Source organism: Salvia hispanica, chromosome 2, assembly GCF_023119035.1.
Source record: "Salvia hispanica cultivar TCC Black 2014 chromosome 2, UniMelb_Shisp_WGS_1.0, whole genome shotgun sequence".
Taxonomy (NCBI): Eukaryota; Viridiplantae; Streptophyta; class Magnoliopsida; order Lamiales; family Lamiaceae; genus Salvia; species Salvia hispanica.
In genome coordinates this window covers 18,301,606-18,324,815 of record NC_062966.1, presented here as the reverse complement: position 1 = coordinate 18,324,815, position 23,210 = coordinate 18,301,606, and the positions used below count along the sequence as shown (strand labels likewise).

General features: G+C 35.2%; 2 protein-coding genes and 1 long non-coding RNA gene across 3 annotated transcripts; 2 read left to right on the top strand and 1 right to left on the bottom strand.

Annotated features, from left to right (window-relative positions):
- Nucleotides 1-5,444: 5,444 nt before the first annotated feature.
- Nucleotides 5,445-6,733, top strand: LOC125203730 (metalloendoproteinase 3-MMP). Its single transcript, XM_048102152.1, has one exon. It carries the CDS (start codon nucleotides 5,537-5,539, stop codon nucleotides 6,635-6,637), a length of 1,101 nt encoding a protein of 366 aa, XP_047958109.1. The 5' UTR covers nucleotides 5,445-5,536; the 3' UTR covers nucleotides 6,638-6,733.
- A 7,664-nt stretch (nucleotides 6,734-14,397) lies between these two features.
- LOC125203824 (protein JINGUBANG-like) lies at nucleotides 14,398-16,055 on the top strand. The gene has a single exon (XM_048102295.1). It carries the CDS (start codon nucleotides 14,520-14,522, stop codon nucleotides 15,714-15,716), a length of 1,197 nt encoding a protein of 398 aa, XP_047958252.1. The 5' UTR covers nucleotides 14,398-14,519; the 3' UTR covers nucleotides 15,717-16,055.
- Nucleotides 16,056-21,862: 5,807 nt separating this feature from the next.
- On the bottom strand, nucleotides 21,863-22,974 carry LOC125203273. Its single transcript, XR_007173327.1, has 2 exons — nucleotides 22,815-22,974; nucleotides 21,863-22,108 (listed from the first exon to the last, which is right to left on the bottom strand). It is a non-coding gene; the product is annotated as an uncharacterized LOC125203273 (long non-coding RNA).
- Between the last annotated feature and the right edge of the window lie 236 nt (nucleotides 22,975-23,210).

The following is a 23,210-nucleotide window of genomic DNA, read 5'->3' as shown; positions in this document are numbered from 1 at the left end:
ATTAGTATAGTACTCCATCTATTCCATTACAAATGATGAATTTTTTTTGAAGACAAAATTTAAGTAAATGATATTTATTGGAATTAAAATAGAGTGAATAAAGTATGCGAGGAGAAAAAAGTAAGAGAGATAAAAAGCGAATAAAATAAATAAGATGATAAAATAATAGAGATGTTATATAGTAATAGAGGAAAATTGTTTTGTTATTTTTTTTCACTAAAAGAGGAAATTAACCAATTGCAGTGGGACCATCAAAATGGATATTAATTATACATTAAAATTTGTGACAAACGAATTTTTTTTTAAATGTAGGTAGTAATACTCTTTCTTCACAAATAAGCAAACTTAAAAGTTAATCTATCTCTCTCAACTTCTCCAAACCTATCTCAATTAGGTAAGTGGATGCCTTCCCCCATCTAAACTCCGTCGAGAAAAAGTTGAGTAAATAAATCGATCAATTTCAATTCGATTGCAGATCTCGTAAGCTAATTTCCCGTAATAATTGATTAATGAGCTCACGGTAAGAACTAGAATTCAAACATGCAAGATGAAAATATACAAAATCAAACAATATTATATATCAAACGGAAATGAATCGTAGAAAACAGAATGTCAGAGTTATACATATGATGACAAAAATTGGAAAAAGAAAAGAAAGGCAAAGGAATCGATAACATCAAACCTAGCTAATTGATCGAAGAAGCGATCAAAACTGAGTAGTAATTCTTCAATTTGTTAGATCTACTTTCTGGCGAGCTTGCTTTTCTTGTACTTGAGTCTGATCCAATTGAATCCGACGGTGGCGCCAACTTTGATTTTCCCGGCGGCGACCTTGGATTTCTCGTAGCCGACGGAGGCCACCGCCTTGGTTTTCCCGAATCCGGTGGAAGCCGCCACCTTAGTCTTGCCGAACGTGTGGCCGACTCTATCCGTCAGCGTCGGCGGCGCTCCGCCCAGCCGCGCCGGATTGTGAGCGTTCGTGTTTCCGCCCCACGGATTATCTTCATATGCCATGGATTGATTTTTCGAGCTGAATTTGCGGATTTGTGGTTTTGATTTGGGTTTTGAGAAGACGGGTTTTAATTGGGAGCTTTATATGGAGAGGCCACGTATTTTTTTATTATTTTATTAGTACATTGTAATTCGTTTTTGCTTAGACTAAATAACGCGCTATGTGCGTACAAAAGGAAACTAGGCGTTTGCGTGTTTTCTCGAATATATGTGAGGAATGTGTTTTTAATTCGGTCAATATCGGAGAAATGTATTTTTATTTCAAATAATTTATTATCTGATTCTCAAATAACAATGATGATTCCTTCAAAAATAATACTAGTAATAATAATGATAATGATATAAATATTACACGATTCCTTATATGATTGATCGTTGTTGATGAATATGTGTAAAGCAATGAAGAGGAATAATTTTGTAAAATATGATAAACAATATTCTTTTAGGGGGGACTAGCTAATTATAAATATATTGTGAATAGTAATAATACAGTCCATGAAATAAGATATAAAGTAAGTAATATAATTGTGAATAGTAATAATACGGTCCATGAAATAAGAAACAAAGTATAACTCATTAATATGATAAAATCAGAGTTGGATAGCCATACTTAGAAATTACAGTCAAAATTTAGATATAAAGAGGTGAATAATGTATATATAATGATAATTTCATCCCCAAGAATCAATGTGTACGCATGTGACATGTCCCTTCTTTATAAAAAAAAGGTTCAAGATATTCATTAGTTTTTTTAATCTTGTTTGGTGAGTACTGATGATTTGGCATTTTACAGAAAAAAAAAGGGAAAATGCGAAACGTTACTATTTATATGATTTTTTTTGTATGCTAGATTATTTCAAATTTGAGTATTAATAGTAGTATTATTTTGTCGAAGGCGACATCACGGCAGGAGGTATTTCCTTCGTGTAGGGGACGGCCTTCTATAGTATTCGTGATTACGAATAGAACGAAAACTACATTTATATTAACATTATAGAAATAAAAGAATAGGATTCTATATATATAGGCGGTGCTAACTTTTCCCAAAAGTTTGATTCTTCTCTGAGAATTTCATATTCTAAAGTATGACCAAAAACAATGAAGTCAATTCCAGCAATGCAAATACGTTCGTATTGATAGAAAAGAAAAAAACGTAAGACCACTTAACTAATAAAGTGTTTTTTTTTTGTTAAAATTGAGGTATTAAAAGACAAGTTTTTGAGAAATTTTGTGTTCAACTCTTAATGCCCATTATATTGCCCTTGACTCCAAAATCTTACGATCCAATTACTATAACTTAATTGCAGAAATCAGATTTGTCTACCGTGCATATCACAAAAATTATTATATGTATATTTTAAATATTAAATAGTTTTATTTAAATAAAAAAGATGACTAATAAAGATTTCTCATTTTCCACTATTTTAATTCAATCTAACTCTCAATCTATCAATTCAACTACAAGAAGAACATCTTATTAATTAAATAATATTTTATTATCAAAATTATACTATTAGAATTTTATAACATTATATCAAAAAATAGTACTCCCTCCGTTTCTTCATAGTTGAGGCGGAACTTTTCGGCACGGAGTTTTAGAAATGAATATTGAGTGTGTTAAATAAATAGATAAAAAAGTTAGATAGAGGAAAAGGTAAAGAGAATAAAGTATAAAGTGAATAAAGTAGAGAGAGTAAAGTAAGAGAGAATAAAGTAAGAAAGAGAAAATAGTTACCATATATGGAAATAACTCAACTATGAAGAAACTTCTCGAAATGGAAAAATGACTCAACTATGAAGAAACGGAGAGAGTAATATTACTTTTCTGTTGGTGAAATTTTGTTGTGCAGAAAATTTAGTTCTATAAATAGTACTCCTCCAATTTAGTACTCCTACTACAAAATAGCAGTAGCATTTATGCGTGTTGTGGATGAAGACGATCTATTTACAATTTTTTTGATTAATAAATTTAAATTTAAAGGTCGTGTCACGGAGGAATCGAATTTAAAACAATGTACTCTTTGATGATAGAGGTAGAGGTGCCCACGGTTCCGGAATTGGCAGTTCCGGTTTTGGAAATTGCCGAACCAGAACCGAACCGCGAGGGAGTTTTGCGGTTAGGGTCCTTGTTCCAAAACCCCTGGTTTCGGTTTCGGTTCCGAACCGACGGCTTTTCGGCGGTTCTTTATGGTTTTCACGATTCCGAACCGGCTATTTTCGACGGTTGCGGTTCTGGCTCGGTTTTCCAGCGGTTTATCGCAGTTCCTGTTTGGAACCGTCCGGAACCGGCGATTCCAGCACGATTTCGGTTCAGAAACTTTCAAACCTGAACTGAATCACGATTCTAAAATCGACGATTTGGTAAATTCTCACGGTTCCAGTTCGGAACCATAACTGCCAGTTACAGTTTCACCGGTTAACCGCCGGAACCATAAACCTTGACCACCTCTAAATAGAAGGGAAGGAGGAGTGTTTGAATATAAAATTAAAATAAACACAATTCAAATCTTTGTCTATTTGTGTACCATAAAAATTGTCCACGCATTGGTTCCAAGTATGTACAATGTATATCCAATAAGCAAAGGCAAATTACATAAATAAATTCAGTAGATCTATCATCTGTACCTTGAAACAATGAAACGATGTATATACAAAATAATGTTTAGATTTTTTGATACAAAATAATTTATTGCTTGTGAGTAGCCTTATGGTACTTATTCTTCATCCAGTGTAGACCGGCGGTAGCTGCGGCCTTAAACTTCTTGATGGCGGAGGAAGCCACCGCCTTGGTCTTGTCGAGCTTGGAAGATGTTGAGCTGCCGGAATGGGAGAAGGTGGTGTAGGTGGACACAGGCTGTGATTGAGTATCCCATTGATCCGCCCATGACGAATTACTACTCGACGCCATATCAATATCAGCAGAGAGATTGATGAGATGAGAGAATGGAAGTAATTATATATAAGAAGCCGAATGAGACTAATCTCAGTTTCCACGAAGAATGATTCTATGGCGGCGCAATTGACCCATCCCAAATTCTATCAATTGTAAATTCCTTGCTACTTTCCTTTCCTTTTTATACCACGAAAAATCTAATTTTTTTTATCGTCTAGAACTAGAATTTTGTGTATTTTGGTAATAGTACAAGGTAGTAGTAGTAGATAAAATATGTGTATGTCGTCAGGCGTGAGGTGTCAGTACTTAAGAAATAGTACTACTTACTATAATGTGGAATTGTAAATTGATAAAAAAGGCTGGAATTTAATCAGTTCTATTATTTGACAATTAGAAATACAAACTAGTCGAGAATTAATGTTGATTGACCAAACTAACAATCTCTTTTCAGTTTCACATTACATCAGTTAATTAGGTTTCCTACTTGACTCATTTTCTAGACCAATAAAATACTCCACATATTTTTGTTGATATTTGCCAATAACGTCCTAACAGGCTAACACAATTCTTCTTACGTGTTAAATTGTGTATTTGGGGTTTCAACATCTATTACCTTTTTCCAAAACGACACTACATTTTTTTATGCGAAGTATGTTGTCCAGAAGATTTATTCTTTTTCCCACAGATTTTGATCATCTCACGAAAATAATTGCTCCCTCGACCCCAGTTATTACTAGTATAAAAAACATCATAAAAAGAAATACTACTATATAATAAACTCCGTAATATTCATATTTATTTTAATCATTAAATAATGCTAAATAGCTCCATTAATAAAAGAATTGAAGTGAATAAGTTAAAAATTTATCTTTTATTGGACCGGAGAGAATATGAGTACAAAAACGTAAATCATTATATGCCATGTAATGCACATAAACACACCTACACACCTACAAAGCAATTTTAGGAAAAAAAAATACTCCATACAATAAAAGGATGACTTTTGGAAGTACAAGTTACAAGTCCTAATATTCAAATACAACCTGATATGAAAATACAATAGAATATACGGCCGTCGACGACATGACTTATGTTAACATTGAAAAAGTCGCAACATAATTAAGTTTGGTTAGCTAACAATTTCACGCTGCTGACTTTTCTTCCATTTTTAATTGGTCCACTTATTTTTATTTAATTGTCAGAATCTTTCTATTTTGTATTCACACACCGCAGAAGCAAATCAAAATTATCGAATCAAATAAACAAACATAAAAGTGCCACATACTCATTTTAAACTATCCATAACTGTTAATTTCATCGAGAATTACAATGCCTCTGATAACTAAAATACCAATATTAATCTAAATCTATTTTGCCCAGGTTCACTATTTTTATTATTTTATTTTAAAATGGTGACAATAATAATTAAATAAAAAGATAAAGAAAAGTCGGAATAGAAACTATCTAAACAACGTGTGGTAGAACTTTCTCAGAAATGAAGAATACTTCAATAATTCTTGTATAAAGTCCATATTTTAATACGACTAAGCTCAGTTCTTTCTTCTCTCTCTCTCAATTCAAATTATAAATTCTTTGTACAATGCTGAAAGCTTGATAATAGGTTTACCAAAAATGAAATTCATCGCCGTGTTACTTCTGTTTTCCCTAATTTCCGTCGATCTGAATCCAGTTTCCGCTAATTTCTTCCCAAACATATCATCAATTCCAGCTTCCATAATTCCAAACGTTTCAATCTGGGATGCATTCGGCGCTCTCCACGGCTGCCGGAAAGGCGTGAAATCTAAAGGCCTAGCCAGCCTCAAAAAGTATTTCCAGCTATTCGGCTACCTCAACACCTCCTACGACGATTTCTCCGACGACTTCGACGAATTCCTCGAATCGGCAGTCAAAAACTACCAATTAAACTTCAACCTCAACCAAACCGGCGAGCTCGACGCGCCGACGCTGAAGCACATCGTGCTCCCGCGCTGCGGCAACGCCGACATCGTCAACGGCACCTCCACCATGCGCTCAGGCAAATCGCCGAGCACCTACAGCGCGAACTCGACGATCCACACGGTCGCGCACTACTCCTTCTTCCCCAACCGGCCGCGCTGGCCGCCGGGGAAGAGCCAGCTCACCTACGCGTTCGCGCCGGAGAACCAGCTCTCCGACTTGGTGAAAGGCATCTTCGTGAAGGCGTTCGAGCGGTGGTCGGAGGTGACGCCGCTGACGTTCGTGGAGACGGCGACGTTCAACCGCGCGGATCTGAGGATCGGATTCTTCAGCGGGGACCACGGCGACGGGGAGCCGTTCGACGGCGTGCTGGGGACGCTGGCGCACGCGTTCTCGCCGCCGGTGGGGCGGCTGCACTTCGACGGGGAGGAGAATTGGGTGACGGACGGTAATTTCATCAACGGATCGCCGATGTCGGCGGTGGATCTGGAGTCGGTTGCGGTTCATGAAATCGGGCATTTACTCGGGTTGGGTCATAGTTCGGTTGAGGATGCGATTATGTACCCGACTATTTCGTCGGGTACCCGGAAAGTGGAGCTTGCAAATGACGATATCATGGGTATCCAAGAGCTATACGGGTCTAACCCTAATTATAACGGGTCGGGTTCCACCTTAACCCCTTTGAATCCCTGGGATGAGAGTGACTCCAGCGGGGCTCCAACTCAAGGATTCGTATTGGTCATTGGATTATTATCACTCTTGTTATTTTTTGTTTAGATATTTTTGGATTTTTTTTCTTTTATTATCTATTGTATCATATTCTGTATTAGACGTAAATATTTCAGATTCTTATAATACGTTATTGTTATATCATTAGAATTTACACACCTGATTTTTTATTTTCGTTTACTTTTCATTTCTTTTTTTATAATAGTAGTAGTATGGAAAATGATCAATATAAAAATTGATCTCAATACAAAATCCAGACTAAATCCTGACCATGAGATTTGACAATCTAATGGTCAATAATTAAAGAAAAATATAGAGGGTGATTATAAATTAATTTTAGGTCATATTATAAAATTCAGGTTTGAGGTCATGTTAAAATCAGTGTATGTCATCATTTTACTATAATGATGTAAAAATAAGTTTATGATGACTTAAAAATGTCTTTGTATGCTTGGTTCTGTATTTTTGTATTAAGAATGAGTTTTGCATAGAACCAAATCCGTAATAGTATTATCTAATAATTTTTTACTTTCACATGTACATATACTATGACCGTTTATTGCAAGGTTAAAGGAATAAGTCTTAACTTACTTGCAGAAGACAGACAAAGATCTTTGTTGTGTGGTTCAAGATTTGTAATTATAACTTATTAACTTAATGTTGCGGGTTTCTCATCGTCGTGTAAATATAATTTATTAATAGAATAAGACCAAATCAAGCAATCTCATTTCGGGGGACCTCTAATAAATATTAATAATAATGCGAGTATTAGTAAGTACAGAGTATTGTTTAGCTTAGGGATCGATCGACTTTTTCAATGCAAAATAGAAGTATTAAATAGTCATACACTCATACTGACCTCAAGTAAAACACCAGCGTAAGAGTAATCTATATTTAAATTATTATAAAGCAATCTTATATCTAAATGGCGCTGACTAAGCCCATGATCTGCTTGTTAGTAGTAGTAATTTATTAGTTCCATTACATAAATATTAGAGGACTGTAGAATAGTGGGCTTACCACACACATTTTCGTTACGAAAAAAGTGTGGGCCTATACCCTAAAAACATATGAAAATGGGCCGAAATCAAATTTATTTTAGAAAATAAAACTAGAAATTGATTACTCCAATCTGTCTAATTGTACTACTACAAGAAAATAAAATAAATAATGAAAAAACAAAATGCTAATGTGAAATACCACCACTCCATGTTAGCCGTTAGGAGTGTTCACAGGTGCTCACAAACAGTGAGTAGCATATCTCATGTGTAAGTAAATAGTAGTTCTACAAATTTTTTAATTTCATACTCCGTTGATTAGGGCGACGGTTCAAAGAAGAAGTTGATGAGGATCAACCCATGGTCCTATTTGCAAAAGAGATGAGAAATAGATGAAATACCATTGAGCTGATATTAAATTCTAGTATTTCTCTTCTAATTAATAAATCAAAATTTCAAGTATGTTTTTTAAACGAAATAAAAAAAAAACTAGTCAATACTGATCAGTATGTTTCGTTTTCGAACTAAAGTCGAGAAAACATGGTGTAGTGATTTGTATAAACAATCAATAAATATATGTGTCTTCTTCTGGTCTGGTAACATATGCATGTATATATGTTCTATGACTATACAAAGTCTTGTCATTTTAAGAGTTTTGGCAGTACATAAATCGATTAGACTAATTATTATATATTATAGATTTATCGTTGTCAAATCAATGTAGTATGTATATTAGTGCTAATGATGGGTTGAAAAAACTAGACAGATAATTAATTATCAATGGAAACCATCCAACTGTTCCGATAATGATGTTGATGTAATAATAGACTTGTTTGTTTCTAGATTGGCTTAGCTAGTATTTTGTGATATAGAGCAATATTTTAGTAAAAGAATTTAATTATTTATAAGTGAATGTACGACAGAAATGTTATAAATAAATTATTAAACTATAACAGCAACAATTTATATAGTACTATAAACTATGAATTCATAGAATAAGTGAAATCGGCACTTGTGAGCCAACAATTTGTGACGTGTTTTGGGTTTGAATAGGCTACTCTCGCGGTTAATTAAAAAAAAATAAAATGTATTAGCCGCAATGCATTTTGTTATTATAAGTCGTGATCAATCTAACACATAGTCTTAACATTTGTGAACGTAAGAAAATAGAAATAGTATGAAAAAGTAAAAGTTGTGGTATAAATCAATATTGTCGCAATCAAGCACAAAAATATGTCGAGCACAACTCTGCAGAAAAACAATATGGATAAAAAGGTGTAATGCTTTCTTCCACTTGTGTCCGGATTAATGGTACGGAAATTTAAAAAAAATAAATTGTTAAACCACTTATTCTTTTTTAAAAAAATTATTATTAATTATTATCTTTTGCTAAATTCAGTAAAGTGGAGTAATAACTAAAAAACAAAAAAAAGTATAGGCTGCTTTAACTTGACTATTTTTAAAAATTTCTTTTATGGGGCTCCTTTACAGATTACAGTTATTAGTATTGTACAAATTGAACTAATCACTAACTTGTTATGGAATAAAGTACTAATACCATGTTAAAAATGATCTTATGCAACCTAACTTTAGTATTTGGCGTCACTTTGAGGAGGAGATAACAAAATAATCATTTTTTTCCCATTCACGATGCAAAATTTGCAATCGATGTATGAAAGCGTATGTCCGCATATTAAAAATAAATAAAGTAAATAATTCTATAAATATCGAATAACTCAAAATAATACTCCTTCCGTCCCATTAAATATGCAATATTTGGGAATCGGCACGTGTTTTTATGTAGTGTTGTTTTATGAGTTAATAAAGAGAGAGTAAAATAAGAGAGATGGAAAAGTAGAGATAAAGATATTTTTATTTTAAAAAATGATTAATTTTTAATGAGATAGACTAAAAAGGAAAATATTTCAATTTCTAACGGAACAAAGGGAGTAGTTCTTTAGATCATGGACAGAGAGGAAGGAGTAATTAATTTTTTAATTTGTGCCTACTCTTTGAGGTGAAGCAAAGTTTGCTAGAAAAAAGGACAAATATCTTTTTGCCCATACTGGTGACGAAAATAAGTAAAGTGAATACGTGCAACTTGCACCGTGCGAGCCCACCACCTCATCTCTATACTATGCACATTCCACTTTCTTTCTACAATTTTTTCTTCATTTTAGACATTTCACCATATATGGAAAAAATTCTGACCGCCGCCACATTAAGATTCTCATCCAAGAGCCAAAAATCTGTATTAGGTTTCATGAATTTGAATTTCATGATACTGTGTTTAAAATAATTTAATACTACTTCATCCATCCACCTCTATTCCTCGTTATATAGGAATCACAAATAATGTGGGTTGAGTTGTAATCGACCAACTTGATAAAGACCCAACTCAATAAAGTCTAACATGAACTTGATCTATTAAGGAAATTGTCAATCTGAACACGAATTTGGCCTGCTACCTAACTACCTCCTTAATATGAACTATCCATATTCAACATGCATTGAACCCAAACCTAACTCGAATTATCGGGTTCTTAATGAATTAACTCAATAACGACACGAACCCAATAAAGCTTGATTCAAACCATTAGTTTCATGCGGACTTATATCGAGTTATCACGTCGTGTTAGAAATTGTCAACTATATTCTTATGTGTCCCATACTACTCTTATTAATTATCACATTTTATTTTTACTCTAGTACTATTTCTTATAATAAATCTCATATTTCGATTACTAAATTCACTCATATTTTATTATAAAAATAGAACTCGAACTTCCACTAATTTTTTTCGGTTAGCAGGTCAAAGCAAGACACAATCATTAGTTGATTAAAAGGGTTAAATAAGATAATATTTTTAATGGAGTGAAAGTGAAATCTGGAAAATGGGAAAAGGTGAGGGTCCGGGCACTTGGCCTACGCGTAAATAGGATTGGAAATAGTTGGCACTCGTGTTTTTGCATCTTTATTTAGTTGCTGGTCCAATCCAACCTTCATACTTTACCTATAATAAAATAATATGACAAAATTATATTATGACCGACACAGTTAAAATCGATACAGAAAAGTGATAAACATAACATAAATTGATGTGCGTCATTGTAATTGATTTTTAGAGATGTGAGTCATGTGACCATTATAATTGATTGGATGCATGTCTCATTTGCTAAATATCAAATTGAAATCAACAGCTTATATCTCATCATAACCATACGATGTGAAGTGTTTAGAAACCATAAATAACGGCTTTTAATTTCTTTGCCGGAATGGGATCCAGCGATTTAATGGTAATGGAAGTCTCTCCAAAAAGAAGGTGGTCCATCAAAACCATATCTCAAAATGCCTAACAAGATAGTAGTACTAATATTTGTTATTTTTATATTATGTACTTAAGAATTATTGAAATCATAAAGTTTTTTTTAATTACCAAGGATATTCGTTGGCGAGCCCAGTGACTATTCTCCGTACTGATTTGTAGGCACTTCAATGGGTGAGATAGCTGATCCAAAGATTTAAAGCTGCTCCATCCCCAAAGACAGGAATCGTTCCCCTGACCATTTGATTAAGAATGGACAAGTCTCATGCCTCTCGACCACACCCCTTGGATTAAAATCATAGTAACACATTTTTATTGCAAAAGAAATCATGATTACAGTATCAAGTTATTAGATTTAAACGTCTATCTAATTCTATCTTATATGTGACAATCTACTATCATACTTAATACTGCTCATTATATTCATTTCTAGTTTAATTACTCCATTCTACCTCAAAGTTAGAGATTTTAGGTACGAAAGCAACCATATAACAATAAATTCAACAAATATTATTGATTTTTACCTATTAATTAAGTTGGATTTATTTTTGAATGGTACCGAAGAGTACTACATTTTTGAAGATAAAATTATGGGTAAACCAAAATCTGAATTGACGGCCAATCCGAACTGAATTTACTCTCTTTCCGACGTGGCTCATTATCCGATTTGTAATGTAAGAGCACATAGTTTTCATTGGAAGGTCGATAAGAAAAAAATAAAGTGTGGATCACCATTTTATTATGTGTACGCCTTGACTCACCCACTCAACTTTTTAATTATCAAATGTATGGCATCTTTTATTTTACCCCTTTAGTACGTTAGTATATACGGAGTATTTGTTTAAAATGAAAGTGAGGAATAGGGAGACAAATTAAGAATGATTACTAACAGAGAAGCATTAACTAAATTTCATTTTATTGATCAAATTTATTTTTCACCTGTGTGTGCAGTTGGCAAACGTGCTTAAATAAAAATTGTTGCCATCAGTAATGGGCCATCAGATTTAATATGACAAGACTCTACATTTAATTCTACAATATTATAGGAGATGCTAATATAATATGATATCCCCATCTTTCAATCCCCACAATATATATAGAATTTTACATTTTTTTTGTTAAAATATATTTTTAAAAATTTAATTACTAGAATTTATGAATATTAGTACTATATGATTCTTGCATTCAATTAATTATTAATTATATAAGCACTAAAATTCCATTAATATACTCCACATTTTCAGATTTTAAGTAGTTAATCAACAATGTTCTTGATAGTAAAAAAATTTATATCCATACGGACCATACTCACCCAACCCACGGTGGAGTCTTGATTATATATCAATGTATATTCATAGAAAAGAAATTTAGCTTTGTCACTATTGACAGTTTTAACGGTTGTTATGGGGCATCTCTCAACTGATGTTGCCTCAAGTACCTATAGAGTTAGCAGTAAGGGAAGCACGAGGGATGATAATTTGAGAGAAATAATCAAATAATTAGTTGAGGAAGCTAGAGATACATACGATACCTGGTTGATAAAAACAATGTCAACGTTGAAAGAAACAACTATATCAAGAAAAGAGCTGTGTAGTGAGAGATAATAGATATAAACAGAAAAATAAAATGAGATAGATAGGCGAGAGAGATAACTATAAAGTACAAGGAATGTAGTGCCAAACTACTGACCGGGGAGTAAGAATTTACATAATCGAATAAAAATTTAATTCATAAAGAAAAGAAGACAATCAAATAGAGAGGAATTATATGAATACCACATTGTACTCCTACAATTGTTAGCAAATAGCTACTCTCCTTAAAAAAAAAATTAGAGGGTCTAAATATAATTTAACTTTCAATATTATCCCTTAATTTTGTGACATGCAAGAAAAATTCATTCTTCAACTTTTTATAGTTAAAGAATTTTAAAATATTTTTTAGATATGGATACTTGTAAAAATTAATGTCACAGTCAATAGACAACAGTGAAACTTGAATATTGATATAGTATCATTTTATTATTGAAAAATATATTAAAATATTTTATTATTACTATTTATAAATTGATGAAATTGCCCCTCAAGGCATTGAGGATATTTTTGTCCGAAAAAACTTGCAAATAGTAAAACGTATTTCAATTAAATATTAACTCGTAGTTGACGGATCTCAAATGATATTTTCAAAGTTTATGAACATAAAATGATAATTTAAAAAGTTCATGTACCATAAAAAAATATTCCCCTCATAAAATTATCTAAATATTCCTTAATTTTCGAAATATTAGGATGCTATTAGGGCTGTGCATTCGGGTTTCGGTTCGGTTTTTCGCCCAAATCGAACCGAACCCGAAAAACCGAATTTAGACTAAAATTGAAACCTAACCGAACCGAAAAATCGAAAAACCGAAAACTGAAAAACTGAAAACCGAACTTGAAAAACCGAACCAAACCGAAAAAACCGAAATTTCAAAACAAAACCGAAAAAAAAAATTAATATATCTAATTTACTTTATATATACTAATAGAATATAAATATATATAATATAAAATTAATAGAATATATATAATATTTATTATATAAAAATATATTAGAAGAATATATATTATATATATGATATAATATACTAAATTAATAGGATAAAAATATATAATAATATATTTAAAATATAATTCGGTTTTTCGGTTTTTTTTCCGCTCAAACCGAACCGAACCGAAAAACCAAAATTTTTGTATTTTTAAAACCGAACCGAACCGAAAAACCAAAAAAACCGAACCGAATTTCAAAATTTCAAAATTTCAGTTTGGTTCGGTTCGGATATTCGGTTTTCGGTTATTTTGCTCACCCCTAAATGCTATAGACCGCTACCTCCTTACTAGCTCTCCTAATGCATGCACAATTTTAAAACTCTGTTTGCAAAAAAAATCGCTCATTTCATTATATTATGACTGAGAATTTAAGTTATTTTTTATTTGTAAATGAGCTTGTACTCCATTAAATTGCCAGATTTACAATATATTATATACTACCTCCGTCCACCAAAATTTGTCCCATTTTTTTATTTCCGTTCGTCCCCCAAAATTTGTCTCATTTCATTTTTACCATTTTTGGTAGTGGACCATATATTCCACTAACTCATTCCTACTCACATTTTATTATAAAACTATATAAAAGTAGGACCCACAATCCACTAATTTTTTCAACTCACTTTTTCATTATATTTTTTATAACCCGTGTCGGCTATAAAACTAATACTGTACATGAGAGTGTGATACACATTTTATTTACTTGTTTTTATGTTTTAAAAATCTCAATCAAAACAAGATCTTAAAACATAGATATAATTCCGTTTTAAAAAATTGTTGTAATTAATTTTATCGAAACAAAATTTCTAATAACATGAATTAAATAAGATACTCGTACTACCTATTATAGTGTACACGACAAAAGAAAATACTAGCCGCTAAAAATACAGAGTCCTCCAAGCTTCGTCGAAGCTCCTCGAGTCCACTATATAAGAGTCTTGAACTTCTCCTCACATCACAAAGGAACTCCGATAAACAAATCCCAATTTTCTCCTCACCAAAAAAAATAAAAATAAAAAATAAAAATGAGTATATTCACTCAATGGTCTCCCCCTTCCGACGAAGTCCAAGATTCCGACGAGTCAAACTCCTCATCCCTCCTTTCCCAGGCGAGTCTCCCCACCATCCCTTCCCTCACACCCCCCTTGGATCTCCCCACCCACCCCAACTGCCTCGCCACTCTCAAGGGCCACTCCTCCTCCATCTTCTCTCTCTCCCTCGCCGGCAAGCACCTCTACAGCGGCGCCTCCGACGGCCAAATCCGCGTCTGGGACCGCAACCCCTCCTCCTTCACCCAGACCTCCGAGAGCCGCAGCGCCGTCAAATCGATCGTCGTCTCCGGCGAGCATCTCTTCACCGCCCACAGCGATCACAAAATCCGCGTCTGGAAAATCGACAACAACTCCGGCCAAGGGAGGAGGCACTACGCCGCCGTGGCGATCCTCCCGACGATGAGCGACCGCTGCATGAGCCTCCTGTGGGCGAAGAACTACGTCAAAGTGCGCCGCCACAAGCACTGCACGTGGGTGCACCACGTGGACGCGGTGGCGGCCCTGGCGGCCACCGCGGACGGGTCCCTCCTCTACTCGGCCTCGTGGGATAGAAGCTTCAAGATCTGGCGGGCTTCGGATTTCAAGTGCGTGGAGTCCGTGCAGAACGCGCACGACGACGCTATAAACGCCGTCGTTTTGTCCAAAGACGGCCACGTGTACACGGGGTCCGCGGATAGGAGGATCAAGGTGTGGAGGGTGGAAGGAGCTGAGCGCAAGCACTCGCTGGTTTCCACGCTGGAGAAGCATAAGTCCGCTGTGAATGCGCTGGCGCTGAGCGGCGACGCCTCCGTGCTTTACTCGGGCGCGTGCGATAGGTCGATCATTGTGTGGGAGAGGGGAATCGGCGGCGGCGGGGCCCATATGGCGGTGGCGGGGGCGCTGAGGGGACACACCAAGGCGATTCTGTGCCTCGCGGTGGTGGGGGAGGTGCTGTGCAGTGGCTCGGCGGATAAAACGGTTAGGGTTTGGAGGAGGGGAGGGAGTGGAAATAGCTATTCTTGTCTGGCGGTTTTGGAAGGCCACCGGACTCCGGTCAAGTGTTTGGCGGCGGGATTGGATAGTAATCATGTGAAAGGCGACGTTGCTTCGGATGATTCTTATCTCATCTATAGTGGGAGTTTGGATTTTGAGATTAAGGTTTGGAAGATTAAGGTGCCATTAATTAATTAATTAGGTGTTTATTTTCTGTAGAGATTTGGAGGGAATACATACTTTTTTTTGGTTCTTCCGAGGTTTTGATTTTGTGTAGAGATTATATCTACAATATTGTGATTTTGGGTGTATAACAGTGGAATTGGAAAAAAATGATTAAATTTGGAACAGTGGGGGATGATAAATATCTTGTAGCGTGACTACTGACTAGTGTAGTGGTGTGGAACGAATGTGTAAATTCTATAGAGGAATGGGAATAGTAGTGATGACTGATGATTATTATTGACAACTTGCTATTTTGCAAGTTGACGCCCATATTGCGTGAATGGTCTGAATAGAGAAGAATCTTTCATTGAATTTATGCGAGTTTGATTTTGAATTTTCAATGGTTTGAATCATATATATAACTATAGTCTGTCTATATATGGAGGATCAGAATTTTAATTACAAAGCTTTGGCCTTAAAAATCACGGCCTAATTATTATAGCCGTAGAGTATGTAAATTAATCCCAGTATTTTTTGAATTCCCAATCCATCAAGGTTTTGATGCTGAAATGATTTGATGACTTACTTACGCGATATCACTAACAAATTTTTCAATTAAAACGACATCACAACATGATAGGCAACCGAACAATGTTGTGTTATAGTATATTAAATTAAATAGTTTTATTTATTGAATTATGATTTATATCAGAAAAGAATGAAATGGAAGGGAGAAAATAAGAAATGAGATGGAAGGAAGTATAGTAAATGAAATTATTTAATTTAAAACTACGTCGATTCGATGCTTATAACATTACATTGTTTATGTTGATGTTTGATAATATCACGTAAATAAGTCATATAATCATTTCAATGTCATAATCTTGATTAATTGTAAAACTTGAATAAGTCGATGGTTGAATCATTTAACCCATTCCAATATTTTTAAAGGTGATATGCAAAATTAGAAATTTAGCAAAAGTTTATAAAATTCATATGCAAATATCCTTAATTATTCATACTCATGTGCTATATATAAGATGCCATGGTGATTATTTACCCAATCAAAACGAAACGGAGTATTTTAAGGTCATGTAACAACTGACAACGACGCATAGTAAAATTAAGAAAAATAAATTTTAGATCTTTCGAAAAATGTTGCTTAATTAAAAGCTAAAGAGCGTAATCAAATGATAATTGAAAAACAAGTTATAATTAAATTAAAAAAGCAATCGATGGTAGTTTTAAAAAACTAATAATTCTCTAGAATACACTAAAAAAATCATCCACATAAAGCTAGACTAGACTAGCTACAATAAGTTTGACATTATAATTATGCTTATTGTTTGTTTCGTCTTCTTCATGATCATGATTGTACTACAAACCTAACAGCGTTGAAAAAATTTCAATTAATATTATGAAATTTATGAAGGTTTAACATCAACAATGAATCATTATCTTAATTACTTAATCAATTACATTGAATCCTAAAACCATTAATTTAACTATAGCATCATCAACCACTATTTTCAGAATCAAAATATTTATTAGGATAAAATGTCAAAAAAGAATTCATTATCCAAAGTTGAAACAATTTCAAATGCGCAATATTTTAGATTTTCTTTAAAATTTGCCCTTCATTTACATCTTAAAAATATATAATTAATGATAAAGTGGGCTGGAGTTTGGTTTAAAGTGGGTAAATATTACTCGTTCTGAGACATTCATGACATGAACTTTTGGAGACAACACACAAGCTCGATCATTGTTAATTAGATTAAAATTAAACAAATAAGTAGGCCGATTTCCAATTAATTTTGTCCTAATTGTTCTAGAACATTAACATTTATTATTATAAATGTATAATCTACGCCATTAGTACGACGACACGCTAATATTAGCAGTACAAAATTATTGGTAGTGGGAAGTTTCGTTCCATACAATGTTTGCAATTTGAAAATATATTTTTAAAATAGGCAATCTAATGAATAAAATCAGCAATATTAAAGACTGAAAGTCAGACACTACTCCAACTACATTTTCAACTGGACTTAATGATTTTGATTAGTGTGAATACAAAATGGAGATGTGGTTAGTCAGGTTCATTAATAAATTAATTTTGCGTCATCAGTTTTGACATAATTCGATATTTGCAATTAATTATGTCGACTTCTTTTGCGACAGGTGGGGTGTTAATTTGACTATAATTTAAAAATTCGTAAAAAAATATGCAATCATCTTTAATCACATCATCAATCGTAGTAATTAATTAACAAAGCATATTTTTCACTTTTCAGTTTTCACTAGTTCACAAACGTGTCGAACTGCTGCTTTTGACATCAATTTGAGAAAGATGGAGTAGTATATAATAAGACCAAAAATAATGTCTTCTTCATCTTCAAAATCGGTAAATAATGGAGTACTACATTTTTAATTAGCTCTTAATTATCATCAGATTTTGATTCCGAACCCCTCCATCTATAGATTCATAAATGCATGCATGATTTTATTTTTCATTTTTCTTTACGAAACGACACCTAACATGGGCGTGTGGAAAAAAATATACTGATTAACGACAAATTATTAACAGCTTTGCATGATTGTTTTGTGTTAAATCATTATTCACATATAATAGTGCTGATTAAATCATAGGACAGCGTAATAAGTATATAGTGTGCTTGGATTTCTCAGCAGCATCCATTCTCATCATCAGTTTCTTTAATTTATTTCTTATTCAGTGGAACATGATTGAATTGTGTCGGTGGGATTAAATGGACAATGTTTCTAGTTGCGTGGAGGATAGATTGACATGTAACGTGCGTCACATTGGTCTACATTATGCTAATTATATTTATCGTGTGCTTGGATATTTATTTCGAGTAGGAATAACTTGGAATGAGGTATGGTGCAACTGCAAAAAGAACAGAAATACATCATGAGCCAGTGATGATATAAAAATTACTACTACTAGTTGACAATGTTTATTGTGCCCGAATCCATAAATTATGTTTCCTAGACTGTCGGTACAAAGATCTACCAGTTATTGAATACGAGTACAATTTTGTTTTTGTCCACTATTTTTGATTGTACTACTTATATATATGTTCATGAGATACATAAATTAAACTCATATAAAAATCGAACTGTGACAACCTTAGATCGATTGAAAGTTGAAACGGTAGTGAGTCTAGTAACCTTTGATCTCAAAAATTCCATGGAGATGTTATCAATTACACAACATTAGGCCTCTAACCAAAATGAGAGTAATAAGTGATCTGTTCTATTGATTGAAAGTTGGGCCAGATTTTGGCGCCTCTAAATTTAGATGGATGTACCATATTATTGATAGACCAATTATGAATACCAAATTTGCTAACATTTTTTATAGACTTTAAACTTTCTTAAACCATGACTCGATAATAGAGTTAAAAGCCCAACAATATAAACGATCCAGAGTCACCAAAACAGAAGAAAAACAAAGAAAAACAAAATAGCAAGGAGAGCATCCAAGAAAACAAGTACGTACTAAAAAAAAAAAAACGTCAAGGCAATAAAAACAAGAGGAAGCCAAAACACAAGCATAAAAAAAATGACATATCTAACAAAAATCGCCTGGACCTAGGATGAAGCAGCGCTGCATTAGAGCATCCACAGTGGTGTCTCTTATCCGTCTCTTAACCGTCTCATCTCTTCACTATTCATGGGCTCCACTATACTTTTCACTCCATCTCTTAACTAAGAGATAGCACCCACATCAATCCATCTCTTAACCATCTCATCTCTTAACTATTCATTCAATTTCATTTTTTATTTTTATTTTCAACAAACCCAATTAATAAAAAACACACTTCATTAAATAAAATAAAATTACAATTTAAAATCCTAAAAATAAAAAAAATACATAATTAAAATCCTAAAAAAATAAAAACACACATAATTAAAATCCTAAAAAAATAAAAACACACGTAATTTAAAATACTAGAAATTAAAAACACTTAAAAAACTACTCCGCCGGCGAATCATCCCCCGAAGCCGGTGGCAGTGCACCCGGCTGAAGACCAAGTTGCCTTGCCATCGCCTGCATTCCGAGAACATGATGTTCGTATTGGGTAGGCGTCATCTTGGAAGTGTCAGCCATTGGAGAGCATGTATACGGACCACAGGGAAGTGTTCGAGCCCATGCCCGCGCCCGCGCCCGCCTGGCTCGATTCGCCCCGGCTCTTCCCCTTCCCCTTCCCTCTCCCTCTAGCCGCCTTCGCCGCCTTGGTCCCTTGCGGCCGACGTCGTGAACCGGAGGAGGAGCCACCGGCTTCAGTGGGCGTGTCCCCAGCCTCATGTGAGGCGTTGCCTGATCCGCCGCCCTCACTAGACGAGTAGCCACCCCCGTGTGCTTCGTACGTTTCGAGCTCGAGGACTGGACACCGCCAGCCCACCGATCTTCGTTTCTGACCAGCTGCCAAACATCGATATGTTTGAAATCTTTTTTGACGTCGTCTCTAAAGACGTGCATCGCCGCTCGCAGAATGTCGGCTTCGCTGGCTCCGCTTTGGTAATGCTCCGCTTCACCCCTGTAGACCGCGCAAAACTTTTCGACACCTCTGTCAACCCGGTCCCAATGAGCGCGGAGCATCTTCACGGTGCGGGGGCGACTCCCCCTCGGCTTTGAATCTGTGTTGTAAAGCTCGGTGACCTTCTGCCAAAAGCACAATTTGTTTTGTTGATTCCCGACGATGGGATCGTACGAGACGGTGAGCCAAGAGGTGTATAGAGCCATCGTCTCCTTGGAGCTGTATGGATGACGGCCTAGATCCTCATCCACCTCCTCCTCCACCGGGGTCTCTTCGTCCTCGGTATCGCGGCTGGCGGAGCCTCTACCGCTGCTGAACGGAATGTATTCCGGAATGTGTTCTTCCTAAAAATTCTCCCTAATTTGGGACAATCCCTGCGTTGCCCTCGAAGGGGGGGAGGGACGATAGTATGCATCCAGATCGAAATGTGGAGCTTGGTACGGCGCCGGCGTCGTCGAGCCTTCGGTGCCCGGCGTTGACGAACGAGCCAACGAGTTGTACATGCCCCCCCAGTCGCCAAACGCGTTTAAATCGAAGCCGCCGGAGCCGCTGGAGTTTCCATCACTGGACATTTTTAAAGAAATTGGAGAGCGAAAGAGAAGTGAATTGAGAGAAGAATAGATGTGGTGTTTGTAGTGTTTGTGTGTGGAATGGAGAATGAAAGAGAGTAGTGTGTATTTTATAGAATAAGAAAAAAGAAAAAAAAAATTATTACCGTTGAAAAAAACGGTAATATTACCGTTAATTAAAAAAAAAATTAAATCGATTTTTTTTATAAAAAAAATTAAAATTAAAATCAGATATTCGACGCCCACTTGCGGGGTCAGCGAGTGGGCGTCACGCACCAACAGCGCGTGCCACGTCGCCCAGTGCGTGGCGAGACCATCTCGCCAGCTGCCTCGGCGAGACGGGACGCGGGACGGGCTCAGGACGAGACCGGGACGAGATGGACGCCACAGCGGCGTCGCGCCGGCGTCTCGTCTCTCCGAGACGAGACTGGGCTGAATTTGTCAGCCGCTGTGGATGCTCTTACCATCAACTAGGGTGAAAGAGGGAGACATACCGAATCTGCTACTCCCTCCGTCCTACAAAAAAGTCTTATTTTTGTTAGGACCGTCGACTGCAACATTAGGTTGATATTGTCCGCTTTGGGCCAAGCCCGCACGGATTTGTTTTTGGTCACTCCCAAAAGCCTCAAATTAATTGGGGTTGGACAAGAATTATATACACTTTCCAACCTTCCCTCCCTCATCCGATGTGGGATGGGTTTGTAACCCAACAAACCTCCCATCAAACCGAGACCACATCGGGAACGTAGTTGACACAAACATGGGTCGTTCCAGCCCTGGCCCCTAGGTCATCCAGGGCCCGACCCTTACCGGGGCTCATCCAGGCATGACCCAAAGCCACCTGGGCTCTGATACCACTTGTTAGGATCGTCGGCTGCAATATTAGTTTGATATTGTCTGCTTTAGGTCAAGCCCGTACGGATTTGTTTTTGGGTCACCCCCAAAAGGCCTCAAACTAATTGGGGTTGGACATGAATTATCACACCCCAACCCTTATGACGTATGCACTTATTACAAATAAATTTTAAATATTAAATAAATAACCAAACTTCAAGTACATAAAACGCACATATTATATAATTTCAAAATCCAACATTTATCAAGTACATATTTCAAACCATTCTTAAAAGCAGTGGGACCCTCTCACCACTCTATATACTATACATTTATCTACATGCAAAAATGATGAGGAGGAGAAGGTTGTCAAAACGTGTCAGCCGCCTGACCCTGATAATATGTGGAGTTCCTACGACCCACGTCAACGAAAAATTTCACTGATATCTTATTCCTGAAAAATATTAGTGGTTTATATGAGCCACAACTCAGTGCATATAAACCTTGCCTTTAATTTACATCACAAAAGTCAAACACGTTCTTTCACCAAAATATATCACCAGAAGTAATAAATATCATAACAATTTAACATTCATATGAATATGCTTCTCCATTCTTTTTATTATTCTGTGACACATCAAACCTGGTATCTGCCCGGGATTTCCATTGTATACGACCCGTAGGTCCCTTATATTTATTTGACCTTTGCACGAAGACCCCTCTTTGATTTGACCTTTCCACGAAGGCCCCTCTTTGCATATTTTGACCTTTCCACGAAGGCCCCTCTTTGCTCTTTGTATTGACTCGTAGGTCTATTATCATTGTATATGACCCGTAGGTCTTTTGCCATTGTATATCAGATCCAGAGCAAGACTGTCACATATCCTCTTTAATCCCATGATTCAAATGATTCCAATATGATACATCAAACATATCCATTGCACCAATTACATAACCATATATTCCATCAATTAATTCCAATACTATAGATAAACATATCCATCGCACAAATCATATATCCACATCACATTTCACCATCAATATCAAACAACATATGACCATTTAGTCTCATATCATATAATTCAAATATTCACTTCAATTTAACGCATAGCAATCAATCACATAAAATATGTAAAATTAAAAGTGTGATTTATAAACACCTGATTACGATATATACTTTTACCAAATTCGTGATTCTGACTCCTGATTTAAAAGCTCCGATCCTCTCTTCTATTTCTATTTTTCCTCCCTCTATTTTTCTTCTAAGTTTTCTTCTCCTGTATTCCTATGGAATATATATATATAGTACTAGTATGAAAAGTCTCAGTCTTCTGCCGACTTAGTAATTTTGAGAAATCTAAAAATAAATAAATAGAATTTATCTAGTTTTACATTATCTAAATTAGATGACACTTGTTATTTGATTCATTTTTAAGATGACAACTATTGTAGCTATAAGTTAACACGTATACTAGCTAATTTGCATTATTTATAATGTATAATTCTAAATAAATATAAAAGTAATAAACTCAATGTGTACTAAAAGAAAACCCTCA